The 21,479-nt window shown below is 46.2% G+C and overlaps 1 protein-coding gene across 13 annotated transcripts in view; it reads left to right on the top strand.

Moving 5' to 3' along the window:
* The window catches only part of Tjp2 (tight junction protein 2), a 127,918-nt gene extending 106,657 nt beyond the window's left edge, over positions 1–21,261 (top strand). For 6 of the 13 annotated variants that reach the window (NM_001414504.1, XM_087573768.1, XM_087573822.1 and 3 more), the window contains 12 exon segments: positions 2,521–2,629; positions 3,457–3,667; positions 5,001–5,188; positions 5,621–5,716; positions 7,307–7,386; positions 8,249–8,459; positions 13,882–13,982; positions 14,998–15,210; positions 16,300–16,410; positions 17,582–17,896; positions 19,174–19,259; positions 20,201–21,261. In NM_001414504.1, coding sequence (NP_001401433.1) covers positions 2,521–2,629; positions 3,457–3,667; positions 5,001–5,188; positions 5,621–5,716; positions 7,307–7,386; positions 8,249–8,459; positions 13,882–13,982; positions 14,998–15,210; positions 16,300–16,410; positions 17,582–17,896; positions 19,174–19,259; positions 20,201–20,369 — 1,890 coding nt within the window. In that variant the 3' untranslated portion in view covers positions 20,370–21,261. 13 annotated transcript variants of the gene reach the window in all.
* The last annotated feature ends 218 nt before the right edge of the window (positions 21,262–21,479 follow it).

Below are 21,479 nucleotides of genomic sequence, written 5' to 3'. Positions count from 1 at the left end.
AAGCTATCAAGAGATAGAAAGGTCTCCCATGCTCATGGGTTGCCAAGATTAATATTTTGAAAATGGTCATCCTGCCAAAAGTAATCTATAGATTCAACCTAATCCCCATCAAAATTCCAATGTTATTCTTAACAGAAACTGGGTAGGTGGGGGGCAAAATTCCATACGAAATCACAAAAGACTCATGATAGCTTGAACAATCCTAAAGAATAAAAACGTTGCTGGAGGGATCACCATCTCTGATTTCAAGTTATACTGCAAAGCTATGATAGTAAAAACAGCATGGTTTTGCAGAAAAGAGACACATTGACCAGCGGAATAGAATTGAAAGCCCAGGTAAGCCCAAGATAAACCCACAACCACACAAGTGTGGAAAGACCAGAACTGCACACTGGAGAAAAGACAACGTCTTCAACAAACAGAGCCGGTCAGACGGGTTGTAGAAGAATGAAAATAGATCGTCCTCCCTCCCTCTTCACAAGACTCAAATCCAGATGGACCAAGGATCTCAACATAACACCTGACGCCCTGAATCTGACAGAGAAGGAAGCAGAGGACATGGTGCAGTTTACAGGCACAGGAAAGGACTCTCTGAACAGGACCCCGGTAGCCCAAGTATAAGACCTACAGTTGACACGTGGGATCTCATGAAACCAAGAAACTTCAGAAGCTTCTGGACAAAGAACGCCATCATTTGAGTGAAGAGGCAGCGTACAGCAGGGGAAGAGTCTTTACAAGCCGCCTAGCTGATGGAGCACTGGTGTCTGGAACATATTAAGAATTCAAAATAGAAGTAAACACGGAGAAAATAAAGGCTTCATTTAAAATCCAGCCTGAAGGCTGGAGAGGTGGCTCAGCAGTTAGGTCTGCTCTTCAGAGGGCCTGCACTTGATTTGCAGCCCTCACATGGTAGCTCACAACCATCTGTAACTTCAGTTCCGGGGCATCCAATGCCCCATTCTGACCTTGGGCAGCAAACACACATGTACTGTCCAGAGGTAGATGAAAACAAAGGACTCTACCCATAGCAAATAATTTTTATATTGTGGGGCGTGAAACTAAATAGAAAGAATCTTTAATAGAAGAAATGCTGATGGCCAAGAATTTTTCCCAGATACTCATCTTTAGCCATCAGGAAGGTGCAAGTTAAAAGTTTGTCCTGGCTTTCTAAGTTATCTTGCAGCATCCTTCCCTAGGGTCACCCTCCAGTCATGGTGGGGTAAATGCTGTTGACTCCTTGCTAGAAGGACGTATAGACCAGAAACCTAGTGACAGCAGGGCCAGTGGTCCTCCATGGAACACTAATGCACCCGGTTTCACCGACTCGCGTTAAACGTTTTTCTTCTGCTTTCTTCTTGAGACAGAATCCCACTGACCTTGAACTCATAATCACCTTGCTGCAGCTGAGAGCATTGGGATTCTAGCTATTGTTAGATAGCTTTTGAGAGATCGGGGTTACAGGAGAAAGGGTGAATTGAACTGTGGATGTGCCTTCAAGGTTTTATTTGAATTAATTTTAAAGAAATATGGTTCCAGTAGTTATCAGTATTGATAATCAGTATTGAATAATACATATTGTATCTTTTTGGCTACCTCTTTGAGAGACTTCATAAAAACAGGGAGTCAGAGAGAATGTCAGATTCTAATCAATTCAGTGACAGATTCTTCATTTGAAGGATGCGATCGGACACAGAAGGAAGGTAGAACAGTATTTGTAGCCACCTGGACTCATTTACCGAGTCCAGGTCACCTGATATGGCTTCGAGGAATTAAATTAAGCCTGTTGGCGGGGCCACAGCAAGACTGACGCTGTGACAATTTTATTGAGAGCACACGGACTTTTTATACCCTTATTGGAAACAGAATACAGTGCCATTTGCCAGGACCAACTACAGTTGTCGTTGCCAGGATACAGTGAAGTTTACAAGCCGTACGGGGTACACAAGATTAATGTCTAAGACCAACTGTCCTGTCCAACTTCCGTGTGTCCTTGACATCCAAGTGAACAGACAGAGAAACACAAAGTGGCCTGAAAGTTCCGCTTCCTGGGGGAGTACACCAGTCTCTCAGGAACTGGAAGGCACGTTCATTGTATCTCAGGAACTGGAAGGCACATTCATTGTATCCCAGGAGCCATGGACTCTAACCTGAAAAACCTATGACACCTGCCTCTCTCAAGGCAGCCAGGCCATGCTAACTCCATGGTTCCCTGCGAGTACATAGCCCAGGCCAATAGGAAGGGGCTGGGCATGGGGACTGAGCGGCAACCATACAGACTTACACCTGCATTTGTTCTGGACAGGCCCTCGGGGAAACAAACAAATTTAGGAGTTACCTCTTAAAAGTTTTGGTATTACTAGGTATCAATCCTAAAGCATTGTGCATGCTAAGTAAGTACTTGACTACTGAGTTATTTCCCCAGCCCCAACGGGACTTTGAGCAAGTGAGCAAGCGAGTTTGTCTGTCTGTCTTTGTCTGTCTCTCTCTCATCTTTGATTTCTGGTTTTTACCTCCAACTAGGTGAACACACAAGATTTCAGAGGGCTGGTCCGGGAAGATGCCGTCCTCTACCTGTTAGAAATCCCTAAAGGTGAAACCGTGACCATTTTGGCTCAGAGCCGAGCAGACGGTGAGCTAGTTTGGTCATCTGTTTTATTTGAGGGAAATGGGTAGAATGCGTGGGTGTCCTGGGACCAGAATAAGCAACATTGGGCCACAGGTGGGTGGAGAAAGTTTAGGTACTGTTAATTTCGTATGAAAATATTTTCCCTCCATCTACTGAAATAGTTTTGCTGGTTCTGAGTCATTTGGACTTAAACTGCTTCTCTGAGCAATGTCCATCCTCAATTATGATGGGATTGTTAGAGAATCTCTGTATCATGGGTGGTATTGGTTCCTCTCATCTCTCACCAGCCTCATAAGTTGCTTCACCTTTCTGGGTGCTCTCCTGTAAAGTGGGGGACAAGCATAGTCCCTTCCTGTTTGCATCAGAAGGTTGGTGAGCAACTGTATTAGGCAACGGGCCTTCAGGCCTAACTGCTGGGAGAGCTGATGGTGTGGAGTCAGGAAGAACTCAGACGTCCTGGCTGGAAGGTCATGGGGTGGGCGCAGTAACTTCCTCGGACTTCACAGAATACTCTGCTCAGGCTTTCAACTAATGGGTTGAGGAACAATTTACTTTCCTCAGTCTTCCCATTTGAAAGTTAATCACATTCCCCCAACACCCACCATGCCCTCTGAGAAAGGCCTAGTATAATGTTTAATCGATTGTCTAGGCTCCCCCATGCAGTCAGGTGGACATAAAATCCGCCATCACAGCACTTCAGGATGTTAGTGGTTCTTCCTTCTTCCCGCTGGAGGTGATTCCACAATTCCCATCATGCACCAGAATGGGGGAACCCGGAAGGGGTGCTCTTCAGTTGGGCACACACAGCCAACATTGCGTTTATTCTCCAGTGTATAGAGACATCCTGGCCTGTGGCAGGGGAGACTCGTTCTTCATAAGGAGCCACTTTGAATGTGAGAAGGAGACTCCGCAGAGCTTGGCCTTCACCAGGGGAGAGGTCTTCCGAGTGGTAGACACGCTGTACGATGGCAAACTGGGCCACTGGCTGGCTGTGAGGATTGGAAATGAGCTGGAGAAGGGCTTAATCCCTAACAAAAGCAGGTAACTGAGCCTACTTCCGAAACATACCTTTTAAACCGCCCCCTTTCTCCAAAAGGCGACAGAGCTGCCTCTGAGGAAATCAATCCCATGTGACCTCACCGTTTGCCTTCATCAGTTGTTTATGGAGATAGAGCTGAGGCCTCTTTAGTCTTGGGCACCTCAGGCTTGGTTGCCGCTTATTGGAGGATAGTGGTTCTTCCTTATTGGTTCGGCTTATTGGAGGATAGCCTGCTGCCTTGGTTATGGGGAACACTGTGTGGCCATGGCCCCTTGGCACTCTGGGTCTCCATCCTTAGGAGGGGCTTGTACACCCTAGGGAACACTTGCTGGTGTGTGGCTGTAGGACGTGAGAACGGAACGGTGATGTGTTTGCTACATACATTCTGATTACACACCATATGAGCCAAAAACGCCATGTTCTGTACTGAGTTACTGCTTGTGGAGTTCAGAGACCCCGTGGACTTTTCTCATCCCTGTGACAGAGGAGGGGCGGTGGGAATGCTGGTCCTCAGCTTGCTTCTTCTCCTGTGTTCCCTTGTGTGGGAAGATGTCATCTGTTCAGGGTAGTTTTACCTTTCTAGAAACACCCCCATAGGCCAACTCAGAGATTCCATAGTGATTCAGTAGGGTTGACAGTGACTCATACACAAAGCCTTTTCTGGCTGTACAGTCCCCTTTATGGTCCCATTGTCGATCTGAGTCTGCCCTGGGTGGTGGTGGTGGTGGTGGTGGCGGCGGCGGCTGCTGCTGCCCCTCCTCTTCCTCCTCCTCCTCTTCCTCCTCTTCTTCTTCCTCCTCCTCCTCTTCCCCTTCCCCTTCTCCTTCTTTTCCTCCTCCTCTTCCCCTTCTCCTCTTCCCCTTCTCCTCCTCCTCTTTCCCCCCTCCTCTTCCTCCTTTCCCCTCCTCCTCCTCTTCTTCCTCATCTTCCCCTTCTCTTCCTCCTCCTCTTCCTCTTCCCCTCCTCTTCCTCTTCCCCTTCTCTTCCTCCTCTTCCTCTTCCCCTTCTCTTCCTCTTCCTCTTCTCTTTCTCCTCCTCTTCCTCTTCCTCCTCCTCTTCCCCTTCTCCTCCTCCTCCTTCTTCAAGATTTATTTATTATTTATTTAATTAATATATATGAGTACTCCATTTGCATATATCCCTGTATGTCAGAAGAGGGCATCAGATCTCATTACAGATGGTTGTGAGCCACCATGGGGTTGCTAGGAATTGGCTCAGGACCTCCAGAAGAGCAGATAGTACTGTTAACCCCTGAACCAACCCTCCAGCCTTGGGTTCCCACACGACAGCGACTGTATGCTGTGGAGAATGACTTCTTCCTGCTTCTTCTCTCAGAGCTGAGCAGATGGCCAGTGTCCAGAATGCCCAGCGAGAGAATGCTGGGGACAGAGCAGACTTCTGGCGGATGCGTGGCCAGAGATCCGGGGTCAAGAAGAACATTCGCAAGAGCCGGGAAGACCTGGCAGCTGCTGTGTCGGTTAGCACCAAGTTCCCCGCCTACGAGAAGGTTCTGCTTCGGGAAGGTGAGGCAGCTGCATGGACCCGGCAGTGATCCGCTGAGCTCTGAACCGTTTCCGCCAGTGTCTCTGTAACCATCCAGTTCCCACTTTACCTAAGTCACTAACACCAAAGGTGTGGTGAGGGAGTCATATTCAGTAGGGAGGCTGAGGGCTCAGGGTCCTCAATGAGGTGAATTCTCCAAATGTAGAAACTGACACTCAAGTATTTGTACATTATCTACTGAGTGGAGGATTGTGGAGCAATACAGCATCAGACAATTTAAGTTTTATAAACTGCTTTGTGGGGAGGGATGTGAAGGCTTGCCCTTTGGGAAAGAACTGGAGTCCAGATGAGGTGGAAGAATTGTTTCTAATGCAGAAGCATAGACGGTGCACTTGCCTCTCCTCTGGACGTTATAGGTGCACATATGATAACCTTTCTTTTTTTCCTTTCAGCTGGCTTCAAGAGACCCGTGGTTCTGTTTGGCCCCATAGCAGATATAGCAATGGAAAGGCTGACTACTGAGCTACCCGACCTGTTTCAAACTGCAAGTAAGTCTGTTCACAGGGCTTTGCTCCCTGACTGTTTAACTCCAAAGCTCTCTGGCAGGGGAAAGTTGGAAGAAATAGTGGCTATCCACACTCTGCTCGGAGTCACTGTATCATGTTGTCAGATACACTTTTTCTCCACCACCTGCTCATAGACAGACACGCACCTGCAACTTTTGAAACTGTTTGAAATTGCAGAGCTGTGAGACCTCACCAGAGTATGCCTGTGAGTCTCCTCATAGTAAGAATATTCTTTTACATAATGAAAACACCATTGTTCCCTCAGTGACAAAGAAATTTAGTATTAATGTTACAGTTGAATGTTTCTGCTCTGAAACATTCTAAATAGGAAACACTTTGAGCATCAATATGATAGAGCACAAGGGGAAAATTCCATACTTGTTCTCCTGGGAGTGATCAGTGGCTAAATGCAGGGGTACTGAAGATACTCTGAAAAATTACCTCAGTCTCTGTATGAGAGAGGGATGAAGGTGAGAAGTGGGGGTGGCTAGGGAGGGGGAAAAGGGGGGATGACAGAAATATATTTGAGAGGCTGTCTTAGGGTTTTACTGCTGTGAAGAAACACTATGACCAAGGCAACTCTTATGAAAATAGCATTTAGTTAGGACTGGCTCACAGGTTCAGAGATTCAGTCCAGTATCATCAAGGTGGGAGCGTAACAGTGTCAAGGCAGGCATGGTGCAAGAGGAGCTAAGAGTTCTACATCTGCATCCAAAAGCTGCTAGCAGAATACTGACTCCCAAGCAGCTAAGCTGAGGGTCTTAAGGCCCATATCCATAGTGACATACCCACTCCAACAAGGCCACACCTTCTAATAGTGCCACTCCCTGGGGTGAGCATATACTAACGGTCATAGAGGGGCAGGGAGCAGGGTCCGTCAGGTAAGCCAAGGCTGTCCCTGAAATTACTGTGTAACTGAGGGAGGCCTTGCATTTCTGGTCTTTCTGACATCATCCTGTATGTACTGATATTAACAGGAATATATAACCAAGCTAAACCATGAATGAATCTTATATTTAGGCATAGGGTCTCCTTTTCTTTTTGTAGCTATTTTAACTATGCATATGTAAATATTAAAAAAATTGGAAGCATTTCTGGTTCCAAACATTTTCTTTCTTTTTTTTTTTTAAGTTCAGGCTCATCCATTACAGATAATATTTATGACTTTTTAGGACTTTTATATTTCCAGATCCATCCTTTTAGAAAGAATTATTAGGGTAATTAGTTGGAGAGCATCAAGTACTTCCTGTTGTTAGGTTGACCCAACAATCTCTTCCGGTTAGATTTCCGTTTAATAGGGCTGAGGCTGTAGCTCAGTGGTACGGTACTTGCCTCCTATGAGTAAAACTCTGGTGTTGGATGTGTGAAACACATGCACACGAGCACTTACACGTGTACACACTCTGGGGTACACACACACACACACACACGAATGCACACGTGGCTTCATCTCACTGCATGCCATGAGATGGTGCCTGGTGTCATTTGTCCCATCGTGCTGATGTTAGGCTGGGGCATTTGGTTGTCAACTGCTTTCTGTCAACGTGACTTCGCTCCGTTTTTCTTTCGCAGAAACAGAACCCAAAGATGCGGGATCTGAGAAATCCAGTGGAGTGGTTCGGTTGAATACTGTGAGGCAAATTATTGAGCAGGTGAGATAACCCCTCGGAAGCTCATGTTGCTGGTGAACTGGATCGTGGTTCGAAACGGAATGTGTATTTTAATAAGATACTAATGATCGAAGCTCATGTAGATAGGAGACTTTTCCCTGTGTGAACCAGGTGCCGTTCTTTTGCAGAGTTCCCATTATTAAACCAAGTAACACTTATTTGTGGTCCCTCTTTTTTAGAGGAGACTATATCCCAGGAGCCTTGTCGGATGACTGAAACCATGAGCATACCAACACTCTGTGTGTGTGTGTGTGTGTGTGTGTGTGTGTGTGTGTGTACAGGTACTACTTTTTCTTCATAGTATTATAATTTAATATATAAATTGGAATGGTGGGAAACACAGCAATAACTGAAAACAAAGTAGACCGGTCATAGCAATATAAGCTGACAAAGCTTGTACAAATGTGGTCCATGCCCTCATTCCCACAGAGAACCTTGTACTGCCCTCACCCTTTTTGACTTACTGTTGACCTCAGGGGAAACCGGAAGATGAAGGCATGCAGTAGGAGGGTTACCGCAGTCCTTCTATAAGAAGTTTTAACTGATAGTATGGAAGCGGTTATAACACAGGAGGAAATATTTTTAGCTGTTTAATGTAAATATACAGAGCAGGGTATGGTAGTGCCTGTCTTTAATCCCAGTACTATAAGGCTGTGACTTCAAGGCCAGCCTTGGCTACGTAATGACTTCCTAGTCAGAGTTACACAGTGAGACTCTTGTCTTCAAAAGAAGGCTTGAATTTAGATGTTTACATTTTATCTGGTACAGTCGTTACCTGGGAAAACAAACCCCTCAGTGATGTTTTTGATGTCACCACGTGCCACCCTTTGTCTACCTGTGACAGGACAAGCATGCCCTGCTCGACGTTACCCCCAAAGCTGTGGACCTGCTCAATTATACTCAGTGGTTCCCAATCGTGATTTTCTTCAACCCGGATTCCAGACAAGGCATTAAAACCATAAGGCAGAGGTTGAACCCAACATCCAATAAAAGTTCTCGCAAGTTATTCGATCAAGCCAACAAGCTCAAAAAAACCTGTTCTCATCTTTTTACAGGTAAGTGAAGTTCAAAAGGCCCACGCTTAGGATGAGAACTAAGGAAATTATCGTTGAGTGTGGGATGTGGAAGCATCCTCACCATTCGTTCAAGAGTCGTTCATACCGTGGGAATGGATCTGTAGGCCTATGGCAGCTGTGTGTTAAACTTTGTGATTTTTGATAGCCAGAGATGATTGTCAAGATGCAAAACCTGGTAATCGGTCACTTTCATGATGCTAGATTTTTGGGGTAGACTCAAGGCTAATGAGCCCCATGTCCTTGTTACCTGCGTGTTGCTGTAGTCTCCTTGCTGTTGGTGATGCCTTAATTATGCAATGGGAACTCATTACAGTGATTGACAGCGTCACCCCGATAGAATCTTGAGCACTCCGCGTGTGAAATATTTAAACATTTCTACTTCTACTCTTGTGGTGTAATGATACAGCGAATGTTTTTTCCCTTAATGATTACCCTTATCTTTTACAGATAAGCACTATGTAAGAATCTTTGTAAATTATCTTGTAGGCTTGCTAGAGTGTGTGTAGATAATCTGCAGTGAGGGGAGCAGATGGAGCACTGAGAGCCTGGCCAGGCACCGTGCTGCAGACGTGGGTGCTGGGTCCAGGAGACTTCATAGCTGGCCTCTACTTGGTCTGCATACGAACTCTTCCAAAATAAGATATTTTTAAAATGCCAAAAATAAAGCCACATTGCAGCCATTGCTCATGATAGCGAGATGGTCTAAAAATAGACCTTCTCCGTACCGTCTTCATGAGTAAACAGTGTGAGCATGATATCATTGAGAGTCTAAGAGAGTGACACAATTCTTTTTGGTTGGTCAATGCTCTATTTTGTGGGGACACCATAAGGATCCTATAGAGATGCCATTGTTTTTTTTCATTCAGTGACTTTAGAGGTCAGTGACAGGTGTCTCAAACTTTGATGTTTGGCAAGAAGACCAAGGTGCGTCTGCATTCGAACATGGTTTCTCTGTTGTTTCTGTCTCTTGTTAGAGATGTAGGTCTGAACATCAGGGTGAAAGTTGTAGCTAGGATAGAGTTTAGCCAAATGCACAGGAGAAAAGTGTAATCCATCCACCACTCGGGTTCTAAGCTGAATATTGTGCATGTATTTTTTTTAAGATTGTTTTTATATGTGCTGGTGATGTTGGGTTTTTTGTTTTGTTGTTTGTTTTGTTGTTTGCTTGCTTGCTTGTTGCCTGTGTGCATATCTCTGTGTAGGAAATAGAGTTATAGACGGTTGTGAGCTGCTATGCAGGTGCTAGGAGTTGAATGTCAGTCTGACCTGTGTTCGGCGTAATCGGGCTGGTGGAAACCATCACAGGTCCAAGCCCACGCTAAAAGTGGTTTCTCTGACTACATCTCACATCCCTTAGAAGCCAGCTAGATAATTCAGATGCCAGAAAGGATGGGGCATAGGTGGGTTATCCCTTGTCTGAAGTGCTTAGGACCAGAAATGAGTCACATTTTTAGATCTTGGAGTGCTTTTATAAGCACTTTAGAGATGAGACTTAAGTCTGGGATTCACGTATTTTTTTTAACATGTGTTGTAGCCATAGAGCCTGTAGGCGATTTGCTGTGATCATTTGGACAGTTCTGTATATGACAGTTTCACAGTGTGGGATTTTTTTTTTTTTTACTTGGATGTTGTGTGCATTCTCAGAAAGTTTCAGACCTCGAAGCCTAATCTGATTTGAGATTTTGAATTAGCCAGTACCGTATTCATAATTCTTCATTTTAACAGATGAGAAGCAGAACCCAGCATGATCATGAACGTGAAAACGGGAGACTCATTTAATCTCCCCATCCCCAATCCTTTGGTTCAAGTCCATTGAATGGCTGAGAGCTTCCCTTAGAGGATCAGATTTGAGTTTTACGCAAAGCTGTGGGAAATCAGTAAGGGAAGTCTAGGGTTGTGGAAGAAGAGCTAGGTTTCTGAAGACTAGACAAGGAGGAGAGCTGGCAGGAAGTGGCTGGTACCTGTGGGTGCTTCCGGTCCTAGGCAGGAGTCAGCATTGTTGGCTCCGGAGCACAGGGCACAGTCACTGGCAGGAGCATCCAGAGGGATGGCATATGTGGAAGGGTTTGCCCTGGATTGGATTACAAGATGCCTGAAGGGAGAGACATGGCTGAGGTCGCTACCGGGCCTCAGAAATAGGCTTTGTCACAGTACGGTGTTTTCTTTCTTTTTTAAAAATTTACTTAATTTATGTATATGGTGTTTTGCTTATGTGTGTATATATGTACCACCTGTGAGCAGTGCCCAAGGAGGCCAGGGAATTAAACACGGGTCCTGTGGAAGAGCAGCCAGTGTTCCTTGTCTCTAGCTCCAGGCATATCCTTTCTGACGTAGGCTGATTGGGAAGCAAGAAATTCAGAACTAAAGCTGGAGGGGGCTGTGGAAGAGCGGAGTCCAGGCCTGATACCGTGAGCCCTGTAGTCTCAGGGCAGAAGGTACAGGTTCCTTGATGGCGCGGACTGAGAAGCCTGTTCTATGCAGCTCTGTCATGTGGTGCTTCCACTGTTAAGCTTGACTCCTGAAAGCCATCTGGAGGCTGCACAAAGCCTCTTTATTGTTGCCCTTTCACCCCAAGCCCGTCCACAGGCTGAGACTGGATTTCATGCCTAACCAGCAGAGCCATGAACAGAGTTAATATCTTTATGAATTAGTAAGTGGGAGTACTAGATTTGCTTTGGTGAGCACAGTTTAAAGTCATATTTTCGGTCTTACGCGGTCTCCTTAGGCTCAGTATCCCATTGCCTGTTTTCCTTTTTGTATAGATAGTAATAAGAAAATGTGCCCACCTGTTCAACCTGGTTTCCAGGCTTGGTCAAAATGAGGTTTTTGGTGTTCAACCCTGGAATTTTGGAGGAGCTTATAAGAGCTATTACTGTAGTTATTATCTTTCTACATCACATTATTGAAAAATGTTTTATTTTTTTATTTTCATTTTTAAAAAAATGTGTTTATTATAAGTATACTGTAGCTGTCCTCAGACACACCAGAAGAGGGCATCAGATCCCATTACAGATGGTTGTGAGCCACCATGTGGGTGCTGGGAATAGAACTCAGGACCTCTGGAAGAGCAGTCCGTGCTCTTAACCACAGAGCCATCTCTCCAGCCCAAAAAATGTTTTCTGTGGTTTTTTTTTTTTTTTTGTTCGTTTTGATCATTATTTAGTCTTTGAAAAGTACCAGAGGGAAATGAATCTTGTACTAGCTGAGAAAAATCCAAACTGCAGTAGTACTCAGATTCCTAGGGAGGTATAGGGAAGGTTGGCCACAGGATAGAAATAGGCTGTGGGGTGGCTTGCCTATTATGCTGGTGCAGGCACATGAGTGTTAAAGTGACCACAGGCTAGCCCTCCTGGGATGTAATTTGTATGCTGTGCTGTTGACCCATTTGAGGCACATTTCAGTGGGTTTCAGATCCTTCAGATTGTTTAGCCATCACCACAGGAACTTAAGTCAGAAACCTCAGTGGTTAGCAATCCCTTCCGGCTTGCATGGTGCCTTTTGGTGCCTCTGTGACTAGGGGTGCCACACATACCAGAGCTGGGCATGACTGCCCTGAGGTACGAGCATGCTGGCAGGGACATTGGCAGCAGGAGGAGCCTTTCAGAAAGTCAGTTCTTTGAGTTTGACAGTCCCGGTAAGCCTCTTGAGAAAGAGGTAAAGTGCATGAATTGGATACTGCCTCTAGTGGGGCCTAGCAAGGTGGCGTCTGGAACGTTGATAGCAGTGTTCCAGCCCTTGGTCGCCAGTGAGGCTCTGGGGTCTTGTTTCACTCACCTTGGCTGAGGCACAAGTGTGTTTCTACATTTCTTAGCCCCTAAACTGCAGGTTTTCTTTGTGATGAATTCAGACTGTATCAGTAGCTGCTAATAGAAACCTGTAAAGGGCCATTTAAATTCTCTTTGTACACCTAGTACAAGTCACTTGTCTGGTCCCTGGGGCGCACAGCCTCACTTCCATATTTGCATCCTGGATGATATGCTAGCTATGATTACAGAAATCTTTGTGAAGTGCCACGGTAAATAAGGACACGAGAAAATTCACGGCATCAAGGTTAATTTCCTTGGGCTACCCGGTGTATCAGTTCTGTCCGACGCTATGAATAATTAATAACTAAGGAAACTGTAAGCTCCTTCACAGTTGCCCAAGGTCAGAGGTGGAACTTTTTCAGGTTTTCAAGACTGGGTCTCATGTATCCTTAGGCTGGCCTCAGACTTACTGTAGCCACTGACGGTCTTGAACCTCAGACTCTTGCCTCTACCTCCCACCGCCAAACCGGCATCAAGATTAAAATTCCTTAATGAAAGAAAGTCAATTTGATTAAAAGAAAACTTGAAGCTTAGTTCTGCAGCCTGATCATTTGCATTTTAGATCAGTTTTATATCAGTGTGTGTGTGTGTGTGTGTGTGTGTGTGTGTGTGTGTGTGTGTGAGAGAGAGAGAGAGAGAGAGAGAGAGAGAGAGAGAGAGAGAGAGAGAGAGAGAGAGAGAGAGGTCCATCGGGCTGGTTGACCATTGAGGGCCCAGGATCCATCTGTCTTCACTTCCTGTGCTGGGGTCATACCCGTGCCCAGCTTTTTAAACAGGGGATTTGAACTCATGTCCTCCTGCTTTCAAAGCAAGTGTGCTTAGCATTTTGGAGCCATTTTTCTTGGCTAGTTCATCTTCACTACATCCATAGATACAGATTGACAAACAGATCTGGGTCTCGTGTCTGTTAGCATCTTATGTCTGTGCTGCAAGTCGGTGTCTTTACATGAGCTGTCTAGGGCAGTGGCCCATGCTGCAAGCTCAGAAAACAACTTTCAAGTTTGTACTTAGGTTTCTTTATTTGCTTGGTGTGAAGTGTAAGGCTCTTTGGCCCCGTCCCCTGACACCCCTCTTCCCATGATAAAAATACACAGACAAAAGTAGCTCAAGGGAATAGGTTTATTTTAGCTCACAGTTCAAAGTACAGTCCATTTAATCTGTGCTCTTGAAATTTCCTTCCTTCCTTCCTTCCTTCCTTCCTTCCTTCCTTCCTTCCTTCCTTCCTTCCTTCTTCCTTTCTCTTTTTTCTGTTGTTGGACTGGGGCTATGACTCAGTGGTTTAAGGCATATGTGGCATTTGTGATAACCCAAATTCTGTTCTTCTTGGCATTACAAAATGAATAAAACCACACACACACACTGTAGCCCTTCTGAAGAAATATGTGTTGTGAAAATAAGCCTACACGGTCAGTAATGTCAATTAAAACAGCCTTGGTTGCAATCGACCAAAAAGATTTTGTGTTTAGATAACATACAAATTTCTGAATTTGGCCAAGTGTTTCTTCAAATGTGGTATAACTAGAAATAATGTGAACGGCTTCTAGATTAAGGGTGGCGCTGGGAATCGACACTGACCTTTCCGCTTATGTCCGTAGCTACCATCAACGTGAATTCAGCCAATGATGGCTGGTTTGGCAGCCTGAAGGACAGCATTCAGCAGCAGCAAAACGAAGCAGTGTGGGTCTCTGAAGGAAAGGTATGTGACCTGGATTTGCTGCTGTGAGGTGAGAGTCTGTGTTCCTGATGCTTCCTCAAGAGGGCAGTGAATGTAGTAAACCATGAAACAAAAGGGGATTTCAATGTGTTCATCAAGGCGGAAGCTTGATCGTTCTCCAACAGAGCAATAAAACGAAGGGACTGTGCAGGCAGAATGTGATGAACGCTCACCTACATTCACTTCCCCTCTCCTTTTAATGTAGTAACTAGAATTGCATTCCGAGTACTCTAATCAGAGCTTACAAGTTCTCCTTCCTAATGCCACACCGCACTAAGGACATGGGAAACTCGGGGTGGAGATAAGAGGCGAGGTTGAGACCCATGGGGAAGGCAGTTACAAAGATACCAAGAGAGGCGCTAACAGCTGGAATTATCTGCTTAGTAAAGGCAGCAGTGGAGAATGCGTCCTGACTCGGAGCTTGAGTAGTTGATGTAAAAACACTAGTGATCTTTTCTAGCTCTCTCAAGTCGGGCGCTGTCCCAGATGTTTAGTTGACGTGTGTAGCATCAGCCAAATGCTTCGTCTCCACCGTTCCCTCTAGCGGACAGGTTGAGCAGAATGTACTTTTCATCATCAAGGTTCTGAGACTATTTTTTTCCCTCATCTTGGGGATGGAACCCAGCTACTTCTGAGACACATCCCAGCCTGGGTCTGAGAGTCTCGTTAATGAATAGGACCGTGCATAGCACGAGGTAGAGACAGGGGCCAGCAGAAAAGCTGGAAAGAAGCGGATCCTACAGACCAAGGAAGTTTGGCATAGAGGATGGACCGTAGCAAGGATAGACTGGAGGGTCTTCAGTTTGTGTCCCTGTGCAGAAATTGATTCAGCATCTGCCTCAGTTCAAAGCCAAGTGACAGCAGGAAGCTTAAGGTTCCTTCCCTTGCACATGTCAAGGTTCCCAACACTGAGCTCAGCCCTTGGGAGTTTTCTCAAGTCCCCCACTCCCGAGAGCCATGCCAGATCCCACTCACCCTTCAAAACAACTTCCTCTAGATGGAGGGGATGGATGATGACGCTGAAGACCGCATGTCCTACTTAACCGCCATGGGTGCGGACTATCTGAGTTGTGACAGCCGTCTCATCAGTGACTTTGAAGATACGGACGGCGAGGGAGGCGCCTACACTGACAATGAGCTGGATGAGCCAGCTGAGGAGCCGCTGGTGTCTTCCATCACCCGCTCCTCAGAGCCGGTGCAGCATGAGGAGGTGAGGCGAGGCGCAGCACACCGTGGGCAGCTTGCTGCAGGCTGCGAGGCCACGAGGGTGCTGTAGAAAGTATCTTAAGGATCGGAGCGGAGGACTGCTAGGAAGGCTTACTGGGAGCCCGCGCCTACATGGCTGTGGCTGTGATCGGTGGAAAGTGGAGTCAGAACGTGACGTTGGGAAGAGGCTGAGGTAACGGTACCATTCGCCACTCTCTTGTCCTCAGGAGTGATAGATCAATGGATCGGCTTTCTGTCCGATGTGACTGTCCAAATTACAGGAACTTTGTGAACATGTTATTGGTGCATTTGCTTGTAACCTTTGATTAGGCCTCTCTCCGTACTCTTAGGAGCCCTGCTTTTCTTCTCCTTGTGACCTTTAACCTCCTAATGCTATCCAGGTTCCTGAGTGTTTCCCCATCAGTTTCCTCCTCTCTGTGTGTCACCTTTTAAATGCACTTCATACATCCGGATCAGATGCACTGGGTATCCAGTAGCTCACACAGTCCTAAGAACTACCAGTGGGCACCAGGATAGGGCAGGGCGATTATTAGTTACACCTTGGAGAACGTCGGAATGATGATCTTTGTGGACAGTGTTATCTAAGTCCTTTTGGATGATAATTATGTACTCCCTTAGCGGATTAGCTCATTCCAGTAAATGATAAATGATAGAAGTATCACCACCACCACCACCACCACCACCCCGAAAACAAGGAAGGAAAAGCCTACCATACACACACACAAAATATATGTATAGTGGACAAGTAGTAAAGAGAAAGTAATGTCTGCAGACGTGGGAGGAGGTAATGCCTAGCAGTGACACAGACCTTCAGATCTCAGGAGTGTCTGGTTTGGTTTCTCTCCCTTCCTTTCAAGGTAGAGCATGCTGCCTTGTACTTGGCTACGTTAGTGAAGTGTGTCCTAAGGTTCCTCTAGGGGAGGATGGTTGGGGTCTCTCTTTGCAGTAAGAGAGAGCTGCCTTAGCTCTTCAGCCTCTCAGTACCCACACGTTTTCAGAAATCAGCAGGGCAGAGTGCTCCCTGCTCCCTGCTTGGATGTTTTTGGTGTGAATGAACTTTTATGTTTTGTAGAGCATAAGGAAGCCCAGCCCAGAGCCACGCGCTCAGATGAGGAGGGCAGCTAGCAGAGACCAGCTTAGGGATGGTAGCCCGCCCCCAGCATTCAAGCCAGAGCCGCCCAAGGTATGTGGCCGGGAAGCCCAGGATGGGAAGGAGGAGGACACAGGTGCCTTGGAGCCCCTGGGCACCCAGGGATACACAATGAGGCGGTGTGTAATTACCATGTGCTGTGTTAGCTGGTCCCTCAGACCATTGAAAAACCAGGGAAGAATAAGAGATAGGCCCAAAAGCCACTCTAAGGAAAATCTATGATTTTAGGCTTCACAGTGAATGGGTTACTTAATTTATTTACTTTTATTTTATTTATCCATTTATTTTGGTAGAAAAGTGAAATTTGGTCAGTTGCTACAAGCCAGAATCACTAATCTTGGCTGTTTTGTTTGTTTTGTTTTGTTTTTCTTTTTTCTATCCAGTAAAATTTTTCTGCCCTCAATCTAATTTGGACATAGCAGAAACTCCTCACTGGTGATCTGCTGAGGAAAACGGGCATCGCTGTTGTGTAGAATGCCTCTCCCTATAAAAGCATCTTCATTTATTGGTTTAATAAATTATTGTCTAGAATCAACACAAGGGCTTCAGGGTGTGTGAGTCTTGTGGTTTCTTGCCCCAGATCACGATCAGCCGATAACAATAGGCTTTTCCTTATAAGCTCAGTGAATTTTTTCTTTAACTCAGTAACTTGAGTGAGAAGGATTAGTGACTGCGTAAGCCGTCAGCAGTAATTAGTGATTTGATATAAGAAGGCACCAAAGACTTGAAGGCAGCAGGACTAGAACCGGAAGTGAAGAAGCAGTGGCCGCTGGCATGGTGTCTTGCCTGTCTCACCCCGATTCCAGCTCAGACTTGTTGACACATAGCCAAGTACAGCTCTCAGTTTTTGGCCCAGGCTCATACCCTCCAGTCAGGTTGACCTCAGACAAACCTACTTTTTCATCTCCAAAATTGATTTCTTCTGAGGTCTTGTGTGAGATTCCATCTCCATTATGAAGTGAGTCTGTTCCACCTCTTAACTATTGCTGGTCACCCCACCACGGCCAACACTTCTGCCATCCTTAGGTTGGGCTTAAGATGCCCAACCGGTGGCTGTTTGCCCTGTCATAGTTGGTTCTTTGTCAGGATGGCTACATTGCCCACCTTTGGAAACTGATTAGGAAACACGATGTATTAAATCACTAATGTAGCTCTGGAAATCAGCCAAAAGCCCAAGGTCAAGGCTTGCTCTTGTTCTCTGCAGGTCAGAAACCAAAACAGAGAGGACTCTTTCAACTACTCCAAGTCAAACCTCTCTGCCATGGCTGGCAGTGAAATCCCGGGGGGATCCACCAAAGGGTGTCCTCCCCCTATTGCGGTGAAACCTGCCTTTGGGCGATCCATCCTGAAGCCTTCTACTCCAGTCCCCATGCCTGAGAGTGAGGAGGTTGGGGAGAGCACCGAGGAGCAGGAAGAGGCTCCCAAATCAGTCCTGGGCAGAGTGAAAATCTTCGAGAAGATGGACCACAAGGCGAAATTACAGAGGATGCAGGAGCTCCAAGAAGCACAGAATGCGAGGGTAATTGTTTTCAACTACCATTTTAGCTTGCCCCACGTGAGAGTTTCAAGATGTTTGCTCTCGGTATAGCAGTACACATCCCTTTTCCCACTGCCAGAATCATGCCAGGCACAGCCACCCACACAGCTCTCTTGGGCTGCTTCCAGATTGCCTGCTGGCAGCACATCCTTTTTGCTTCCAATCAAGAACCTGTCAGAGCCGGGTGTGGTGGGGCACATCCTTAATCCTAGCACTTGGGAGGCGGAAGCAGGTGGCTCTTTGTGAGTTTGAGGCCAACGTAAGCATAATCTGCAAAGTGAGTTCTGGGACAGTCAGTTATACACAGAAACCCTATCTTGGAAAACAGAAACAAACAAGCAAAAACGGAAGCCATAACAGTCCAGATGACCAAGATTCATTCTGCAGATCTGTGTCCTGGTCTGGGCTGGTGGTTAAAGTTAGAACCTCTCAGACGTTATTGTAGCTGGAATATGGGTGATGCTTATTTGGTCCTCGGACCTTTTATGTGTTCCCAGATTTGCCGTAGCAGCCATTGGGCTTGTGGGCTGTAGTTTTTTTAGCTGGTAGAATGTTCAAGATGCACGTGAAACATTTCCGTATCAGAGAACATGTGACATCAGAAGTGGGAGCATGGCTGTAGTCACGGCAGCTTGGAGGCCAGAGCAGGAGAGTCACTGGAGCCCAGGAATTAGAGATCAGCGTGAGTGGCCCAGTGAGACCTTCCCTTAAAAGTGGGCAGACAAAGGCTGGACAGGCTTTCTCCCAATCGCCCTTCCCCTTCTCTCTCCTTTCCTTGAAACCTTACTGATGTTGCCCTGGGTAACTCAGACACAAGACATGCTCCAGCTTCAGTCTCTTAGGTAGTTGGGACCACAAGTTCTACTTAACATAAAATGTATCGTTTCAGCCGTTTGTAAGTGGACAGCTCAGTGGAGTAAAGTATATCACGCTCACTCTGCAGTCCTCACTTCCATTGCTCTCAGGAACTCCCCAGTTCCCAAGTGTACTCCTCTGACAGTGATCCCCATCCTCTCCCTCCAGCCACTGCCACACCATTCTGTCGTCTGTCTCTTGGAATTTGATGATGCTCTAGTGTGCTGTCTCAGGGCTCCCCATTCCTCACCATTTGGTGTGGCCTAGTGGGAACCAGGCTCACATCTATTTTTCTTTTTCTAGAAATGAACTAGAAGGTGGTAAGACCTGGGGACAGGGTAGAGCCTGACCAGCAAGAGACACATGCAGTTACCCGTTCTCTCCCTGTTTCCTCGTTACCACAGATTGAAATAGCTCAGAAGCATCCTGACATCTATGCGGTTCCAATCAAAGCCCCCAAGCCAGATGCTGGCCTGCCCCAGCACATGAGGTAAGGGCTGTTGGGTGGATTGGCGAGAGGAGGAGGCTTCTCCAGCATCTGTATTTAAAGAAAAAAAGTTCTCTACCCAGATGTCAGAGCGCTAAGAATTTCTGCCCAGGCTGACTGTTTACCTTACCCTATCTTAATTCTATTAAGATTATAGAATCAAATGCCAGACTAGAGGTAGACGGATCTCTGTGAGTTCGAGGCCAGCCTGGTCTTTGTAGTGAGTTCCAGGCTAGCCAGGGCTATGTAGAGAGACCCTATCTCAAAAAGATTACAGAATCATAAGGTTCTGGCCCCTTGCCCTGTGTGCCCAGTGCCACATTAGAGCCTTACAGTGTGTTAGGAGGGCACGTGAGCAGACTCCTAGGGCTTAGGCTTCTTTCGTTACTAAAGTTTAGTAGCTCTTAGCCAAGCTCCCTAATTCCTTTGTATCACCATGCACAGTTGGGATGCCTGTGCCAACGACTCCAAAGGCAGTGGACTAGCATTTAAGTGCTGGACAGGTACTAGGCGTTACCAGTGTCTTCCCGTGGTGATCCCAAGTTTAGTTATTTCCTGCCTCAGGAAGCTGGAGTCTTGTTTAAAGCACTGAAAAAGTGGAGATACTCTGAATGCCAAGTTGACACTGACAGAGGAAATCGATTGACACTGGAGAGAACTCTCTGCTAGGGGGTGGAGGGGTGTAGTAGGGCGCCCAGGAGTGCAGCAGGTACAGTCTTCCTATGTTAGTTCAGACAACATGTGGCTGCCCCAATAGGCCGTGGCCGTGACCCATCATATCGTGTCTCTTCCCTTATCACCCTGTGAACCTGAGGAGGGGCCAGCAGTGCCCTGACTGGTGGTGGAATGTGCCCAGGAAATGGGGCCTGCTGGGGTCATAGCTTTGGTGATCCCAGTGGGCATCTAGACAATATGGGCTGTGTTTAATACCCTCATTCTGTTAGTTCTAGACCCCCAGAGCCACAGAAAGCTCCTTCTAGGCTTTACCAGGACACCAGAGGAAGCTACGGCAGTGATCCCGAGGAAGAGGAGGAGTACCGCCAACAGTTGGCAGCACACTCGAAGCGTGGTTACTACAGCCAGCCCTCCCGGTACCGAGACACCGAATTATAGAGGGCCACTTGTGGACTCCTGCGAGACTCCCTGGAGGTCTTCTCCAGTTAAAATGCACTGCAGAGATACGGTGGGGATCCAGGCAACAGACAGCTCGAATTATCAACCGAAGGCTCTGTTCGTGGGACTGGAGTAAAGTTGGTTATGACTTTTTGAATGAAGAGAAACACTATAGCCTGATAACGGTTACTTGCTTTGGTGTGGACCAAAAATCTGTATTAATCTCTCTGTATTTGTAATATGTATATTGAGCAATAACTCCTTCTCCTCGTTCAGAGCTGCCTTCCAGAGCTGCTTCGATGTGAAGCAAATGTGAACAGGGAGTAAAAAAAAAAAAAGTACTCCATCTCAAACTAAATCCAGAAGTAATTTATCACGACTCCCTAAGTGCCTTTGACAAGATGTGTCTTAGTTTGCTTCCCTGAAGCTTTATGCAAAGCTATAATGGACTAAAACTTTTATTTTGACTAAATTTTTATACCAGTTTAGCAGCTGTAACTGCCCTCAGCACCATGCCACCTTTTCAGGGCATTATCTTGGGAGTGTGGCTATTAGTTCTACATAGCTCGGAGGCCAAGATTTTATTAGAGTGTTTGTCCTTGTTTGTCTGAAACCACGTGCTCCACAAAGTCAGAGGCTTGAGAAAAGGGTATTTTATTTCCTTCCTATCAGCATATGTACTGACATCAGGTGGTTTTATAATTTAATAAAAAGGAGTACCTTGTGGTCAAGAATGAGCTTTGTGCTGAATCTCTACACACCTTCCTTTTGGGCTGTGTGGGGTGGAATCCAAGATCCTCATGCATTCAGAGTGCTGCTCCACCGCTGAACTATACCCCAGACTTCCTGATTTATTTTATTTTAATTAAAAAAATTAAAAAGACTTAAAAAATGTGTATGAATATTTTTCCTGCATGCATCTATGTGTGTCACATGTGGGCCCAGTGTCTGCAGAGGTCAAAGAGGGCATCAGATTCCCCCAGAACTGGAGTTTCGTGGTTGTGCTCTACCTTGTGCCTGCTGGGAATCAAACCTGGGTCCTCTGGAAGAACCAAAATTATTCTAAAGCACTGAGCCAGTTATCTAGTTCCTCCTTCCTGCTGTGATCAC

This window comes from Rattus norvegicus, chromosome 1, assembly GCF_021556685.1.
Source record: "Rattus norvegicus strain SHRSP/BbbUtx chromosome 1, alternate assembly SHRSP_T2T, whole genome shotgun sequence".
In the NCBI taxonomy this organism is placed as follows: Eukaryota; Metazoa; Chordata; class Mammalia; order Rodentia; family Muridae; genus Rattus; species Rattus norvegicus.
This window is presented reverse-complemented; position numbering and strand designations above follow the sequence as displayed.